We start from the raw sequence: 15,462 nt of genomic DNA on the forward strand, positions 1-15,462 counted from the left end.
CGAGTGCGGCAAGGCCTTCCGCAAGATGTCGTCGCTCACGCAGCATGCGCGTGTGCACACAGGCGAGCGGCCCTACGTGTGCGCGGACTGCGGCAAGGCCTTCAGCCAGAACATGCACCTGGTCGTGCACCGGCGCATGCACACGGGCGAGCGGCCCTACGCGTGCTCCGAGTGCGGCAAGGCCTTCAGCCAGAACATGCACCTGACGGAGCACCGGCGCACGCACACGGGCGAGCGGCCCTTCGCCTGCCGCGAGTGCGGCAAGGCCTTCCCCAAGAGCTCATCGCTGGCGCTGCACCGGCGCAACCACACGGGCGAGCGGCCCTACGCGTGCGGCGTGTGCGGCAAGGCCTTCAGCCAGAGCGCCTACCTCATTCAGCACCAGCGCGTCCACCTGGGCACCAAGCCCTTCGAGTGCAGCGCATGTGGTAAGGCCTTCAGCAAGAACTCGGGGCTCACGCAGCACAGTCGCATCCACACCGGTGAGAAGCCTTATGAGTGCTATGTGTGCAAGAAGCTCTTCGCGGGGCGCTCGTCCCTCGTTGTGCACCAGGCCGTGCACACCGGGGAGAAGCCCTACGTGTGCGGCGAGTGCGGCAAGGCCTTCGGCCAGAGCGCATACCTCATCGAGCACCAGCGCATCCACACCGGCGAGAAACCCTACTGCTGCGGCCAGTGTGGGAAGCGCTTCATCAAAAACTCCTCGCTCACGGTGCACCAGCGCACCCACACTGGCGAGAAGCCCTACCGCTGCGCAGAGTGTGGGAAGACCTTCAGCCGGAACACCAACCTGACGCGGCACCTGCGGATCCACACCTGAGGGCTGGCCCAAGGACTCGCCTTTGTGGGTCCACGCCTGAGGGTTCATGCCTAAGGGTTCACACCTGAGGGCTCGCCCTGAAGACTCACATTTAGGGTTCACACCTGAGGGCTCACACCCGAGGACTCACGTGAAGGTTCACACCTCCCATTTGAGGGTTCATACCTGAAGAGTCCCATTTGATGGTTCACACCTGAAGTTTCACACTTGAGGACTCGCATTTAAGGGCTTACACCTGAGGGCTCATGCCTGAGGGCTCACACCTGAGGGTTCACACCTGAGCATGTCCAGGGGCCTCTCCATGGCCATGCTGCAAGGTGACACTGGATGGATGGCTGCTTCCTCAGTGGTCAGTGTCAGAAATTCTCCCATTGGAGCTCTGGAGAACTCGAGGTCAGGAGGTCTTAGGAATGTGGGGGTTGTGGAGAGACTCTCCAATCACACGTGTCCCCTCCTTACAGAGTGTCAGAAGGCAAGTCCCTTGATAGCTAACACATTTGGGGACATTTTAAAGGTCACTGTAGCTGAGCCAGTGACGGGAGCTCCAACTAGGACCTCAGGTTTCCAGACTCGGCTCTTGGGGTCATTGTTCTGAGAGCTTAGGCCAGTGCCTGTGGGCCTGTGTACTCAAAGGCACAGTAGGGGTGAAGGAGGGGAGGAGACAGACACAACAGATGATCGTTGGGATATCTCTCCCCCTTCAGACTCGCCCTGGAGTCCAGGTGTAGTTTGTCACAATCTGTGAGTTTCCTCCATGGATTGAGAGCATGAGGGGCTTTCGGTACCCATCCTCAGTCTCCCTACAGAGCTAGGAAGTGGTAGAAGTTTCCAAGTTGTTAGTGAGAGGATTTTTTTTTTCTTCCCAGTTAGCAAACAACAGTAACTGCTGCTTTGAATGCCAAAGTTTCTTAGAGTGATCTGGTACATTTTTTTAGAAATTAAACTTTTAATTAAGGGAGACCATATCATGTTGAAGTGTTTTAGGTGTGAAAGATACAGATACCGGTTGGCCAATCAAAATGGCTTCAAAGGTTGTAGGGGAAATGGGAGGCAAGACACACCAAGAGCCTTGACATTCAAGGACTTTTTGGACTCAATGAGTATACACATCCAACCACAAACTGTGTTGGTATTATCTTTGCAGTTAAATGTGAAGGTAATTGTCTTAGTCCATTCTCACTGTTATAATACCTTAGACTGGGTAATTTATACACAATAGACATTTGTTTCTCACAGTTCTGGAGACTGGGAAGTCCAAGGTCAAGTCTCCAGCAGATTTGGTGTCTGGTGAGGCTGCATTCTTCATAGATATTGCCTTCTCTGTGTTCTCACCTGGTGGAAAAGGGTAAACGAGCTCCTCAGGCTGCTTTTATAAGGCACTAATCCCAGTCATGAGGTCTCTGCCATCATGCCCTGATCAACTCCTAGTGGTTCCAGCTCTTCATACAGTTACACTGGGATTAAGTTTCCAACGTGTGCATTTTGAGGGAGATATCACCATTGAGACAATATCAGTAAATTCAACTGAATTTCCTGAGGCTGACTTGAAGTCCTGCTTACACATGAAGTTTCCCCCAAAGTCTACCTTTTCTGGGGTCTCTTTGGGGCATCCTTTTTATTTTGACATTTCATACTACTGGTTGTTAATGCCCTGGTGTTTCCAATTATTCCATATTCCCCAACACTGGTGTACACAAAGAATAAATAATTCAATTTTTAAAATTACTTGTACCACCAGTTACACTTTGCAAGTGAGAAAAACAACCACTCTGGCCTGTATAAACAAGGTGGACTCCTTTCTGAATGTCTGGCAGTCGTGTGAGCTTCAGGGTGGGGTTGATCCAGACAATCACCATGGGAGCACAGCTCTGGTGTTCTGTGATTCTCTGACTCTCCCTTCACATGTTGGCATCATCCTCAGGCTGGCTCCCCTTGTGGGATCACGTGGTTTCCAGCAGCAACTCTTGGCTACACATTTTCTTAGTCACATCCAGATGGAGCAAGAAGACTTCCAGCCATTGAAAAAAAAAAACCCTAAGCTTCCTTCTGTTGGGCTCACCCACAAACCGATCGCTGTGCCTAGAGAAATATCGTGTGCCAATTGGCTTAGGTCTGGGTCTTGTTCTCATCCCAATAGTGGCAAGGGAAATGGGATTGAATGCCCGGGTTGTCCTGAAAGCACCGTCCACCCTTGATATGGGTGTGGGGTCAATTCCACCCAAGTCACAGTAGGGAGAAATGGGGTGACAGAGAAGGCCACCCCCCCAACCACCCCACAAGGGTGACATGGGTTAGCAATGGTGGGTGGTTCATCATGCTGACCCCGTTAGGTCTTACTGCTCAGAGGGCTCTTTCTGGAAGGTCACTGTTGTGAGATGAGATCCTCAGTCTTGTCGATTCTCTGTGCTCTCTTCACCTGCTGTTCTTCCGAGGGCAGGGCTATGCAAGTCTGCCCCCAAAGTCAGAGGAAGCTGAGAGACTGAACAGAGGCTGAAAGCCCAGTTTCTCAGAAGGAAACGTGTAAAGGCCAGGCATGGTAGTGTGCACCTGTAGTCCCAGCTACACGGGAGGCTGAGGCGGGAGGACTACTTGAGCCCAGCAGGTCAAGGCTGTGGTGAACCTGCTCTGCACTGCGACAGAGTGAGACCTTGACTCAAAAAGAAAAAAAAATTTGGCAGGGACTTAGGAACAGAAGCCATGTCTATGTCTGTGTCTCCAGCGGCAATGAGTCAAGATGGTGGATCCCACCCCACTGCCCCCAGACCCAGGGCTTATACACCACAGAGAAGGAGTGATATGGAAGGGGTGTATAGGACAACTGCTTAAGGTCAAGGTTTTTGACCAAGGTTGTTTGAACCCAAGCATAGTATTTATGGTAAGTATGCGTTCTTGCACAAGGAGCAGTAGATAAAAATAGAAGCCTCGCAGACATTTTTGGGACTGGGGTTTATCACAAGTCAACATGGTAGGTTAGCATCCAAGAAGGAGTTGCTCTGGCCTCCACACTATTCCAGAGGAAGGGCAGAATGGCTCGAGTCCTGGTTCAGTGGCCGTGTTGAAGGAGGGCGGTGGCTCCCACGTGCCTGGAGGGGCCAAGAGGTAGAGCCTCTGGAGCTCCTTGAGGGTTGGCATGCTGTTTCAGGTACCAGCTGGGATTCAATCACCAGGTGGTGCTGCGGGAGGTGTTTTGTAGGTGTGGGTGGCATCTGCACTCAGCTGACCCTAAGTGGGAGGCTGGGCTCCATTCCGTGGGTGGCCCTGTCTACTCAGTTGAAGGCTTTGAGCGCAACAAGCAAAATATCCCAGAGAAGAAAGAAAATCTGTCTCAGGATTGCGGCATCAACTCCTGCCCGAGGTTCCAGGATGCCGGCCAGCCTTAGGGATTTCGGACATGTCAGCTCCCACAGCCACAGGAGCCAGGCCTTTAAAATCTATCATCTAGCCGGGTTCGGTGGCTCAGCCTGTAATCCCAGCGCTTTGGGAGGCTGAGGTGAGTGGATTGCCTGAGCCCGCGGGTTCAAGACCCGCCTGGGCAACTTATCAAGACCTCATCTCTACAATAAATAAAAAAATTAGCCGGCATGGTAGCGCGCACCTGTAGTTCCAGCTACTTGGAAGGCTGAGGCAGAAGGATCGCCGGAGCCCAGCAGGTCAAGGCTGCAGTGGCCGGGAGCGGCCACTGCACTCCAGTCTGAGTGACAGAGTGAGACTCCAACTCAAAAATTAAAAATAAAATAAAATAAAATCTATTATCTTTCTGTTGCCTATATGTATAATAAGAAATAGATGGTATGGAACAGAGTATGTGTAAGAGATATATAGGATATGCAAGATATGTTCAAGGTATGTATAATAAATATATAATAGGTAGTGGGGTATATACGATATATCTACATAGAATATGATATGCATAATAGCATATATAAGGTAAAAGTAATTAACAGTATATCTATATGATATCTCTGTGTAAGGTATAGATGAGATACATAATAGGATACGCAAGGTATATGTAATGAATACATAAAATATATAATCGTATGTCTATATAGGATATATAAGACATAATAGGAAATGCAAGGTACGTGTAATGAACACATAAGATATATAATTGTATCTCTATAGAGGATACATATGGCATGCATAAAGGGATATATGAGGTATATGTAATGAATAGATAAGATATATAATAGTTTATCTACATATGATATATGTAAGATACATAATAGAATATATAAGTGTAGGTAATGAATAGATAATATATAGAAGATATCTCTGTATAAGGTATTGATGAGATACATAATAGGATATATAAGATTTATGAAATGAATACATAGAGCATATAATAGTGTATCAATATAGGATATATTTAAGATACATAATAGGATATATAAGGTATAAGTAATGAATAGATCATAGTGTGTGTGTATATATGCTATTACTGTATAATGTATAGCTTATATATAATAGGATATATATGGTGTATGTGATGATTACATAAGGTATATAGTAGTGTGTGTGTGTGTATATATATATACATATATATATATAGGATATATATAAGATACATAATAGGATACATAAGGCATGGGTAGTTAATTGGAGAACCCTAACTGATATGAGGTCCTCATGTAGACATGATCCTCCCTGACCCTCTCTTAGAAGATGCAGGTCCCTTCCCACTTCATATCCCATGGGATGGACTACTGTCTGTCTTGATAGCTATTTTCTTTTCTCATCACCTGTCTCCATCACCGGCATGAGGGCAGAGATCTGGGTGTCGTTGACTCATCTCACCCTTGTCTCCCCAGCACTCAGAAGGTGCCTGGTGCACGGTAGGTGTTCAGTTAGTGTCTGTTGAATAAACAAGCCAGTGGTAGATGCTCAATACATGCTTCCCAACTGAACCACGAATAAGCAGGTGAGCTTTCTGAGGCACCAGCCCATCCATCCTGGACCTACCATAGTCCCTGGAGACTGGATCCCACTGGGATTCCTCAGTCCCTTGTCCACCCCCCGTCTGTTTTAAATGTAGGTTTTATTATTTGTTATACTATTCAGGTTTGGCGAGGCCCACAGGTTAGGAGACCATGGCCATTGACAAGACAGTTTGTGACTCACAGTTCCCAAAGTGGGGAATGCCACGTCCTGCAGGACACAGGGGAAGGGAGTGAGGGCGATGTGTAGACAGGCATCTTTGTTGTGGATTTCAAAACAAGCAGTGGGTGAGGCAGGGTGAGCAGGCCTGGGGCTGGCTCATCAGAATGATTGCAGTGGCTCTGGGCATGGGGGCCTCCACCATTGTCAGGTTCTCTGTCCTGGGTCATGCAGGCAGGTGGGTGTCAGGTGGGTCCTGAGCAGGTGGTATGCATGTGAAAGGCATGCTCTCAGGGAATTGTTCACCATCTCTAGGAATCAGCTACTCTGGGAGGGGCAGTCTCTCCAGTGTCAGCAAGGCTGAAGATGTCAAAGCATCAGAAAATAAAAGGCATGGTCAACTGGGCGTGGTGGCTCATACCTGTAATCCCAGCACTTTGGGAGGCTGAGGAGGAAGGATCACTTGACCCCAGGAGTTTGAGACTAGCCTGGGCAACATAACAAGACCTCATCTCTACAAAAATCTAAATTAGCCAGTTGTGATGGTGCTACCTGTAGTCCCAGGTACTTGAGAGGCTGAGGGGGAAGGATCTCTGGGCCCAGGAGGTTGAGATTACAGTGAGCTGTGGTCATGCCACTGCACTCCAGCCTGGGTGACAGTGACACCCTGACTCAAAAAAATAAAAGTTGTGGTCAACACACCTTCGCCGCAGTCAGAGCTAATTCCCCCATTCTGGAGTGGGCAGCGGGAGAAGGATCCTGGGAGACCCTAGACGCAGGGGAGTCCTCCTGCCCCTTTCTGCCTGGGCATCCCATGGCCGGAATTCTTCCCAGTACCCAGAGCCCAGTGCACCTGGCCCAGGCATGAGGAAGGGATCTTCTGGGTGGGCCAACTGCCACTGGCAGCCCTGGTTTCTGGCCAAGGCCTCAACCCACAGACTCAGAGATGGGGAAAGACAGGGACGCTCTGTCCACAGAAAACCGGCGAGATGGCAAAGCTTCAGAATCACATGACATGAGCCAAGGATCCCCTGTGGTCACAGACTTCTTTGTGACCCCACCACACCGGGCAGAGGACTGTGAGCATAAACCAGGTGCACTACCCAGTGGATGCTATAGGGCCCTAATAACATCTTATTATAAATGCTGTTATTTATTAATAGTGCTTTTACATTTATAGCAATGGGGTTTAAGATATTTATATATCATAGGGTTTATATGCTTTATATATATATATATTTTTTTTTTTTTTTTTTTGAACCGGAGTCTCACTCTGTTGCCCAGGTTGGGGTGCAGTGGCATGGTCATGGCTCACTGCAGCCTCAACCTCCTGGGTTCAGGCGATCCTCCCACCTCAGCCTCCTCAGTAGCTGGGACTACAGGCATGCACCACTATATCCAGCTAATTTGGGGAGTTTCTGTGTGTGTGTGTGTGTGTATGTGTGTGTGTAGAGGTGCCATCTCCCTATGATACTCAGGCTGGTCTCAAACTCCTGGGACCGAGCAATCCCCCCACCTTCCAAATTGCTGGGCTTACAGGTGTGAGCTACCATACCTGGCCTATAATTATATTAATAGAGTTTTGGTGACTAATTTAGAGTAATGTTATTATCCTTCTTTTTCAGTTGAGGAAACTGAGACTCAGAGTGCTAACAATTGGTTCAATCATGGAGCAGAAAAGTCAGACTTTTTTGGTGCCAACTTTCTGATTTCTAAACGGTCACAGATTTACATGTTTATTAGGAAATGCTACTTGAGCCAGGACTTGTAGAGCACACAAAACACATCTGCAGAAAGAAGCAGTCTCGACCCCTGGTTTGCAGCCTGGGTGGGGTCGTTGAGCAATGGTGTGGACTTGGGTCAGGGATTCTGGGTCCAGCCGCCAAGGCCCACCCCTTACCAGCTGGTGCCCAAAGAGCTTGTGTGTGACCAGGTGTGACCCACTGCCTTCTGCACCAGGTGAGGTGAGAGGAGAGGATAGAGCCCTCGTGCAGGTCACTATGACTGGGTGTCACACCCTAACTGAACCTCACTCCTCACTCATGGAGTCTGACCCGACCTCACTCCATCAGCAAAAGGGTCTACTCCCGGGAGTGACTCAGGGATCAAGCCCCCTCCACCATCTCAAATCCCCACTTCTGGAGGTGCCCTGGACGTGGACATGGAGCAGCAGATGGTGGGGGGTAGCATGCTCACTTCCAGACACACAGGTGAGGAGTGTTCCCTACCCCCTCCTGCACCTGGTGGTTGAGGGCAGCAGAGTTTCTGGCAGGGCAGCCGTGGCCCTGGACCAACTTCACACCTCCGCAGAAAGGGACAATGGCCTGAATGTGTGTCCCCCAAAATTCACATGTTGAAACCCTAGGCCACAAGATGATGGTATTAGGACGTGGGGTCTTTGGGGGTGATGAGGTCATGAGAATGGAACCTCATGAATGGGAGCAGTGCCATTATACAAGGGACCCTCACCCTTTCTACCATGTGAGAACACAGCAAGAGAGTGCCCTTAATGAACCAGGAAGTGGACTCTCACCAGACATCTGCCGGATCTTTGACCTTGGACTTCCAGCCTCCAGAGCTGTGAGAAACAAATTTCCGACTGGGCACGGTGGTTCACACTGTAATCCCAGCATTTTGGCAGGCCAAGGTGGGAGGATTGGTTGAGTCCAGGAGCTCAAGACAAGCCTGGGCAACATAGGGAGACCTCATCTCTAAAAAAATTAATAATAATAATAAATTTTAGAAAATAATTTCAGTTGTTTATAAATTGCCCACCCAGAAGCCGGGCTCAGTGGCTCAGCCTGTAATCCTCCACCTTTGGGAGGCTGAGGTGAGTGGATTGCCTGAGCCCGTGGGTTCGAGACCTGCCTGGGCAACTTGGCGAGACCTCATCTCTACAATAAATAAAAAAAAAATTAGCTGGGTGTGGTAGCATGCGCCTGTAGTTCCAGCTACTTGGAAGGCTGAGGCAGAAGGATCGCCGGAGCCCAGCAGGTTGAGGCTGCGGTGGCTGGGAGTGGCCACTGCACTCCAGTCTGGGCGACAGAGTGAGACTCCAACTCAAAAAAATAAAGAAAGAAAGAAATTGCTCACCCTCAGGTATTTTGTTATAGCAGCCTGAAGGGACTAAGACAACCACGAATCTGTTCTCTGTCCACGTTCATATACAAAATCTCTGTAATTTTGTCATTTCAATAATAGCATATAAATAGAATCATACAGTATGTAATCTCTCCAAGTTGGCTTTTTTTCACTCAGCATAATTCCCTTGACTATTAAGATTTTCGGCACACAGAGTGTGAAAATGACCTTTTGACTTCATTATTCCTGGTTTTGGGGGTTCCCTTCTGGGAGATCTTGGCTGATGGGAAAAGTGGAAAATGGAGTCACACTGAAATTACTTTGTACTTATTTGATCAGGAGTTAAAGAACATTGCTCTCAAGCTTCACTCAACATCTCTCTTCCCCATTGCTGCCCCAGGCTTTTTGCTTTTTGTACCCACCTACATAAACTTCGTGGGTCACAGAAAGTCACACTGTCTTACTGGCTGTAGACATTCCTTCTGAGTTGTTAACAACTGAGTTTTACTTGTTTGAAGCCTGTAGGCTGCAGAACTGTAAACTGACCACTTGATTTTGTGGTATGCCTCTACCTTTAGAGAGAGAGCACCCCAGGTGTCCAGCAATTGGATTGACATTTACCATTGTTTGCATCTAAGTTTTATTTTGCTTTGGAGTTTTGCCCAGAACCCCCAAGGGGAGAAGTGAGGGACTCAGTCCATTAAGGGAGCTCAGTTAGGGGCTCATCAGAGGCAGCAGCCTCTGCCCACCTACGAGAAGGATAAGGGGATGGAGCCACTCAGCAGGGTCTCATCAGTCAATAGCGAGATATCCCTCCATACACCACCCATGGTGACCAGGGACAGGCAGCTGAAGGGAGAGAGAGAGGATGACAGAGCAGGCCCCGCCCTGTCTTGTAGATGCACATACACACACATGCACACACACAGAGCAAACAGCTACACACACAGCCTCCCTCCCTGCCCCTCCCTCCTCATCCACATAAACTCGCAACAGACTGAGCAAACACACATGCACCAGGGCTCACAGTATGTGGATACTTTGCCCCAACATGGCCAGGACATGTGGCAGATGGGCACCTTGGCAGGATCAGACCCGGATCCACTCTGCCCAGAGGCCCTCGCCAGGTCCTGGACCAGGATCCACCCTGAGGCCCAGGCAGCCAAATCCCCTTATGCTTGGGGTCCAGTGCTGCTACCAAATAAGAAGGCTTCCATGGATGCAGGTCCAGGGATGGGAAATCAGCCCCCAGCTGAGGACTGCCTTGCCATCCCTGGCCTCAGCCTCGTCCTCCTCATCTAAGCTGTGGAGTGGGCTGGTGGCTATCCTGACCCAGCTTGCAGGGCTCTGCAGCGAACCAAGGCCTCTCTTCTCTGTGCTGACATGGCCTTGCCTGTGACACTCCTCTGACACTTGTCACCTGGAGCTGGCAAGTGGTGATAGATGCCTGCATTGGAATCCTGGCTCTGACTCTTGCTAGCTGTGTGACTTTGGATGAGTGCCTTAACTTCTCTGAGCCTCTGTTTCCTCTTCCGGAAAATGGGGAGCATAGATCTGCATGTGTGCATGCCCAAAATGATGTTCATTAGAATATCAACAGCGACTTCCTCTCGAGGGTAAATTTTTATGGAGGTTTTCTTTATTTTATTAAATGGCTTTTCAGGATTACAAACAACAACAATGCCTCTGCCTGGGATTTTCTGCATAGCCTTGGTTCCGAAAGGGACCCAGCGTTACTTCTGCTTCATCCTGTTGGACAGCCCCCAGCTCACACTCTAAGCTGTGTGCAGATATGAGCAAGTCCAGCCAAGATCAGCCAAGCTCAGACCAGTGGAACTGTCCTGCTGATCCCTAACCTCACAGACGATCATCAGTAATGGTTGTTACTGCTTGAAACTATTTAATGTTGCCGTGGTTTGCTAAGCAGCGACAGCTAACTGATACACCTTCCCAGAGTGGTTTCTCCATTGGTACTCCTGCCACTGCTGGGCAAGAATGCCTGTCTCTATCACTACCTGACCATCATGGGGAGGAGCTGTGCGTGCCTGAGTTTTGGGATCTTCACTTCATGGAAGAAGGCCAAGAGGTGACAGGGAGGGAGGCAGTTTTCCCCTTCTTCCATAGTGCTAGGACCCCCAAACGTCTCCACTACAGCTAGGTGTGGCCATGTGACTAGGTTCTAACCAATGAGGTGTATTGGCATCATCACGAGACAGCTTCTGGGAAACAGACTGATGCATTCAAATTCCATTTTTGCCACTTATCTGTTAGGAAAACTTGGGAAAGTGACTCAGTTTCCTCATCTGTATAACAGGGATCAAGATAGTGTCTACTTGATAGTGTTGTTGTGGAGGACAAAGGGAGTCATGCAATGATGCATTTAGAGCAGTGCCCAACACAAAGTCCTATTGTGTGCCATTGTCATAAGAATACCTTCATAATCACCTCCTAAGGCCGAGGTGAGGCTTAGGTGGGACCAGGCTGCATGCCTGATATCAGGACAAGTCTCCCTGGAGTTTACTTGCCTGCCAAGACCAGAGAGAAATGTTAGGAGGAATTATGTCCACTCTTTCCCTTCCTTCCCCTCCCTTACCCCATGAAGCTCAATGGACTTTCCATTTCCTTCATGATAGATGCTCCTTTACCCAATACAAATTTCCCAAGGCATGGAAATGCATAAAGGAATTTTTATTTTGTTCAGGTTTCTATTATTATTATTATCATTATTATTTTGAGAGACAGGATCTTGCTCTGTCACCCAAGCTGGACTGCCGTGACACGACCATGGTTTATGTATGCAGCCTCGAACTCCTGGGCTCAAGCAATCCTCTCACCTCAGCTGTCCAAGTAGCTGACACTACAGATGAGCATCACCATGCCTGGGTAACTTTTTTGATTTTTTTTTTTTTTTGGTACAGATGAGATCTTGCTGTGTTGCCCAGGCTGATCTCGAACTCCTGGTCAACAAGTGATCTTTCCACCTTGGCCTCCCAAAGTGCTAGGATGACAGGCCTGAGCCACCACATCTGGACTCGAGTTTCTTTTAAGAGATACCTACAGAGGCCAGGCATGGTGGCTCATGCCTGTCATCCCAGCACTTTGGGAAACCGAGTTGGGTGGATTGCTTGAGCCCAGGAGTTCAAGACCAGCCTGAGCAATATAGTGCGACCTCGTCTCTACAAAAAATAAAATTAGCCACCATGGTGGCATGCCAGTAGCTACTCAGGATGCTGAGGTGGAAGAATTGCTTGAGTCCAGGAGGTCGAGACTGCCATGAGCTGTTATTGTCATGATCATGCCACTGCACTCCAGCCTGGGTGACAGAGTGGGACCCTGACACCGCCAAAGAGAGAGAGAGAGAGAGAGAGAAGAAAGAGAGATGCCTACAGGAAATGTAGGTTTTTATTTATAGCCGACCACCTGTTTTACAAAAAGGTTGAAAGGTGGAAAGAAATGGAGGGGAAGAAAAGGCAGGCGTGAAGCTGGCATTTTTCTATTGCTGAATTCAGTGTTGCACAGGGAAGTTGGTGTGGTCAGACGTGTGTGGAAAGGAGGAGAAATTTGGGTCAGGGAGGAGCCTGAGTTATTTTTTTCTCACCTCCTTAGTGGTGAGGGAGAAGCTGTTTAAGACACAAGAAAATGAATGCCTAATATATACAAGGGGAGACCCCAAAAGCCCATAATTTATTTATAAAATGTTGTGTATTTATTCTTACATCTTTCAACTTTAGTCGCCTTCAAAGTCCTCTCCATTTGATGTAATACCCCTATTGAGATGCTTTTTCCACTGCTCAAAATAGATTTTGAACTCATCAATTTTGATGCCTTTTAGTGCTTCTGCTATTTTTGGTTTCACCTCTTCCACATGGGCAAAACGTTTCCCTTTGAGGACTTTTTTCATCCAGGAAACTGCAAAAACAGCAAAAAACACTTGGGGAGAGATCAGTTGAATAGGAGGGTGGGGCACAGGGGTCATGCTGTTTTTTTAAATTAAAAACTGCTGAAAACTCAGCGCAGTGTGGGTAGATTGTTTGTGTAAATCACCCATCATAAAATGGGCAAACACGTTGAAAGAATCTCCTCCCCCGCCAATTTTTTTTTCACGAAGCTGAATGCAGCTTCTCACAGCAACACCAGCTGGTACACTGATGCTGACGGGTTCCTAGAACACTTACTAGTTGGGGAAACCTGTACTACAAAAGGCCTGCTCTCCAAAAGATAATTCCATTTGGGGGGCTCTCCCTCGTAAATACACAGAATCTCTTCATCCTGTGATATGCAGGATAATCTCCAAAAACAAGAAGCTTTGGGTGTGAGCAGGGAGTCATTCATTCAACAAATGTCTGAGCACTTACTCTGTGTCAGGCCCTGCTCCAGGGCTGGAAGCCCAGCAGTGAGCAAACCAAAGGGCTTTGCTGTATGGAACTACCACTCCCAATTTCCGACCCTGATCCGAGAATGTACTTGAATAGGAGTGAAGGAAGAGGCTACCTCCACTTTGGTGGTCAGGGAGGGTTTCTCTAAGAAGGCGACATTTGAGCAGAGACACAGTTGACAAAGAGAAGACAGTTGTATAGACACATTGCTTGGGAGAGAGAGGAACTGGCAACACCAAGGAGCCATCCTTAGAAGACTGGCTGCACAGATTAGGATTCACAGGATGCGAAATGAGGGAGAAGAGTTGAATTTACTGAAATGGAAAGCATTTTGAGCTGCGAGGTTAATGAAAACAAAGAACAATTGGTGACAGCATATATTGTGCACTCTTTTTTGTTTGTTTTGAGTTGGGATCTCACCCTGTCCCCCAGGATGGAGTGTAGTGGTATGATTATGGCTCATTGCAGCCTTGACCTCCTAGACTCAGGTGATCCTTCCACCTCAGCCTCCCAAGTAGCTGGGACTTCAGGTGTGTGCCACCACACCCAGCTAATTTTTTAAATTTTTGTAGAGATGAAGTCTTACTATGTTGCTGTGTTGAACTCCTGGGCTCAAGCAATCCTTCCACCTCGGCCTCCCAAAGTGCTGAATTACAGGTGTGAGCCATTGCACCCAGCCTATTGGGCACTCTTATTTGTGTATATGTGTATGTTTTAAGTGAAGGGACTTCAGAGGCTTTCACTCAGCAACTACTTACCAGTGTTCTCAGGAGCATTTCAATAACAGAGGGAGTAGTGTTTCTCTGCTAATTATCAGTTGATAAGATAATTCACCTTCTGTGTATTTACCACTCAGACAGATTTGATTTTTTAAAAATATATGGGTGCATGACTTTGATTTTAAAATGAAGTTTGAAGTCACTATGTATATATTTGCCAACATTGTATCCCAATTCCTTTCTTATTTATTCATTTTATCTTAATCCTTTTGAAAGTGTACCTAACTTTTAACTTTCTTTATTATTCACTTAAGATCTTATTTGATACAAAGCTCAAAAGGAACAAAAGAATATATAACAAAAAAGCACAGGGTTACCTCCACTAGGTTTCAAAACCTACTTCTTGCCCCCTGGCAACCAGGACAATTACATAATTTCATTTGAAGACTTCAAGGGATGTTGTATGCAGATATATAAACACGCATACACATAAACATACGCGCACACACACACACCTCATCCGGTTCTAGAAGGGCCAGCACACAGGGTATCAAATGATGGGACCATCTTTCCTGTTGTGGCCCCAATATGCTGGAGAGACGATGTGGGTTTCTGCAGCAACTGAAATCCTCGTCCTTCTCTGGAGATGGAGAGAAGACACAGTTTGGCTCCCCAAGAATGCATTAGGGATCCTCTCTCCAAGGACAGAGCTCCTGCATAGACCCAGGGCAAAAGCAGAGGGAATTCGACACTACCCTTCCCAGACTCCCACCTCGGGGAATGTACAAGTCCTGGGGTGAGACTGAAAGGGGACAGGGACATCTCTGCCAGTGTTGAAAAGCATTTCAGGACACCTGATCTCAAACCAGGCAAAGTGGGGACCAAAGGGAGGCCCAAACTATACCTGTATGATGTCCACTTGTATACCTAATCCTGAATTGACCCCATATCTTTAAAATAAAATATATTAAAAAGAAGAAAATGATGAAAAGCCTTCTGAAGGCGCTACCCATATAGTAGGACAGGGATGGGCATTAGAGCCGGTTAGCCTCTGGGCTACATGAGCTCTGTCCCTGGATTTCTCAGATATCAGATGGGTGTTGGGACTCAGAGGTGAGCAAGAACATTCCTGTTCTGCCTCTCAGAGAGGAGCTTACTTTCTTCTCATTTGTTTTTTTAAAGTATCATTTTATTTTGTTTCTTTGTTCATAAGTAAACACATTTTTGGTGGGGTCAAGGATCAAAGTATATTGATAAAGCAAGATTTCCTACTGATTACATTTTGCCAGCTGGTCTCTGCCCTAGAGGTGAGTGATCACTGTTGGGAGTTTGTCTTACAGAGTGGAGGTATGTAATTTTTGTGCATGTCTGT

At 47.7% G+C, this 15,462-nt stretch overlaps 1 protein-coding gene across 1 annotated transcript in view; it reads left to right on the forward strand.

Annotated features, from left to right (window-relative positions):
- The window catches only part of LOC103268624 (endothelial zinc finger protein induced by tumor necrosis factor alpha), a 24,894-nt gene extending 24,074 nt beyond the window's left edge, over positions 1-820 (forward strand). The window contains exon 6 of the mRNA XM_021716653.1: positions 5-820. Within this exon, the coding sequence (XP_021572328.1) occupies positions 5-820 (816 nt within the window). The remainder of the gene's footprint in view (positions 1-4) is intronic.
- The last annotated feature ends 14,642 nt before the right edge of the window (positions 821-15,462 follow it).

The sequence above is a fragment of the Carlito syrichta genome, unplaced genomic scaffold, assembly GCF_000164805.1.
Source record: "Carlito syrichta isolate Samal-C Ts95f unplaced genomic scaffold, Tarsius_syrichta-2.0.1 Scaffold308856, whole genome shotgun sequence".
In the NCBI taxonomy this organism is placed as follows: domain Eukaryota; kingdom Metazoa; phylum Chordata; class Mammalia; order Primates; family Tarsiidae; genus Carlito; species Carlito syrichta.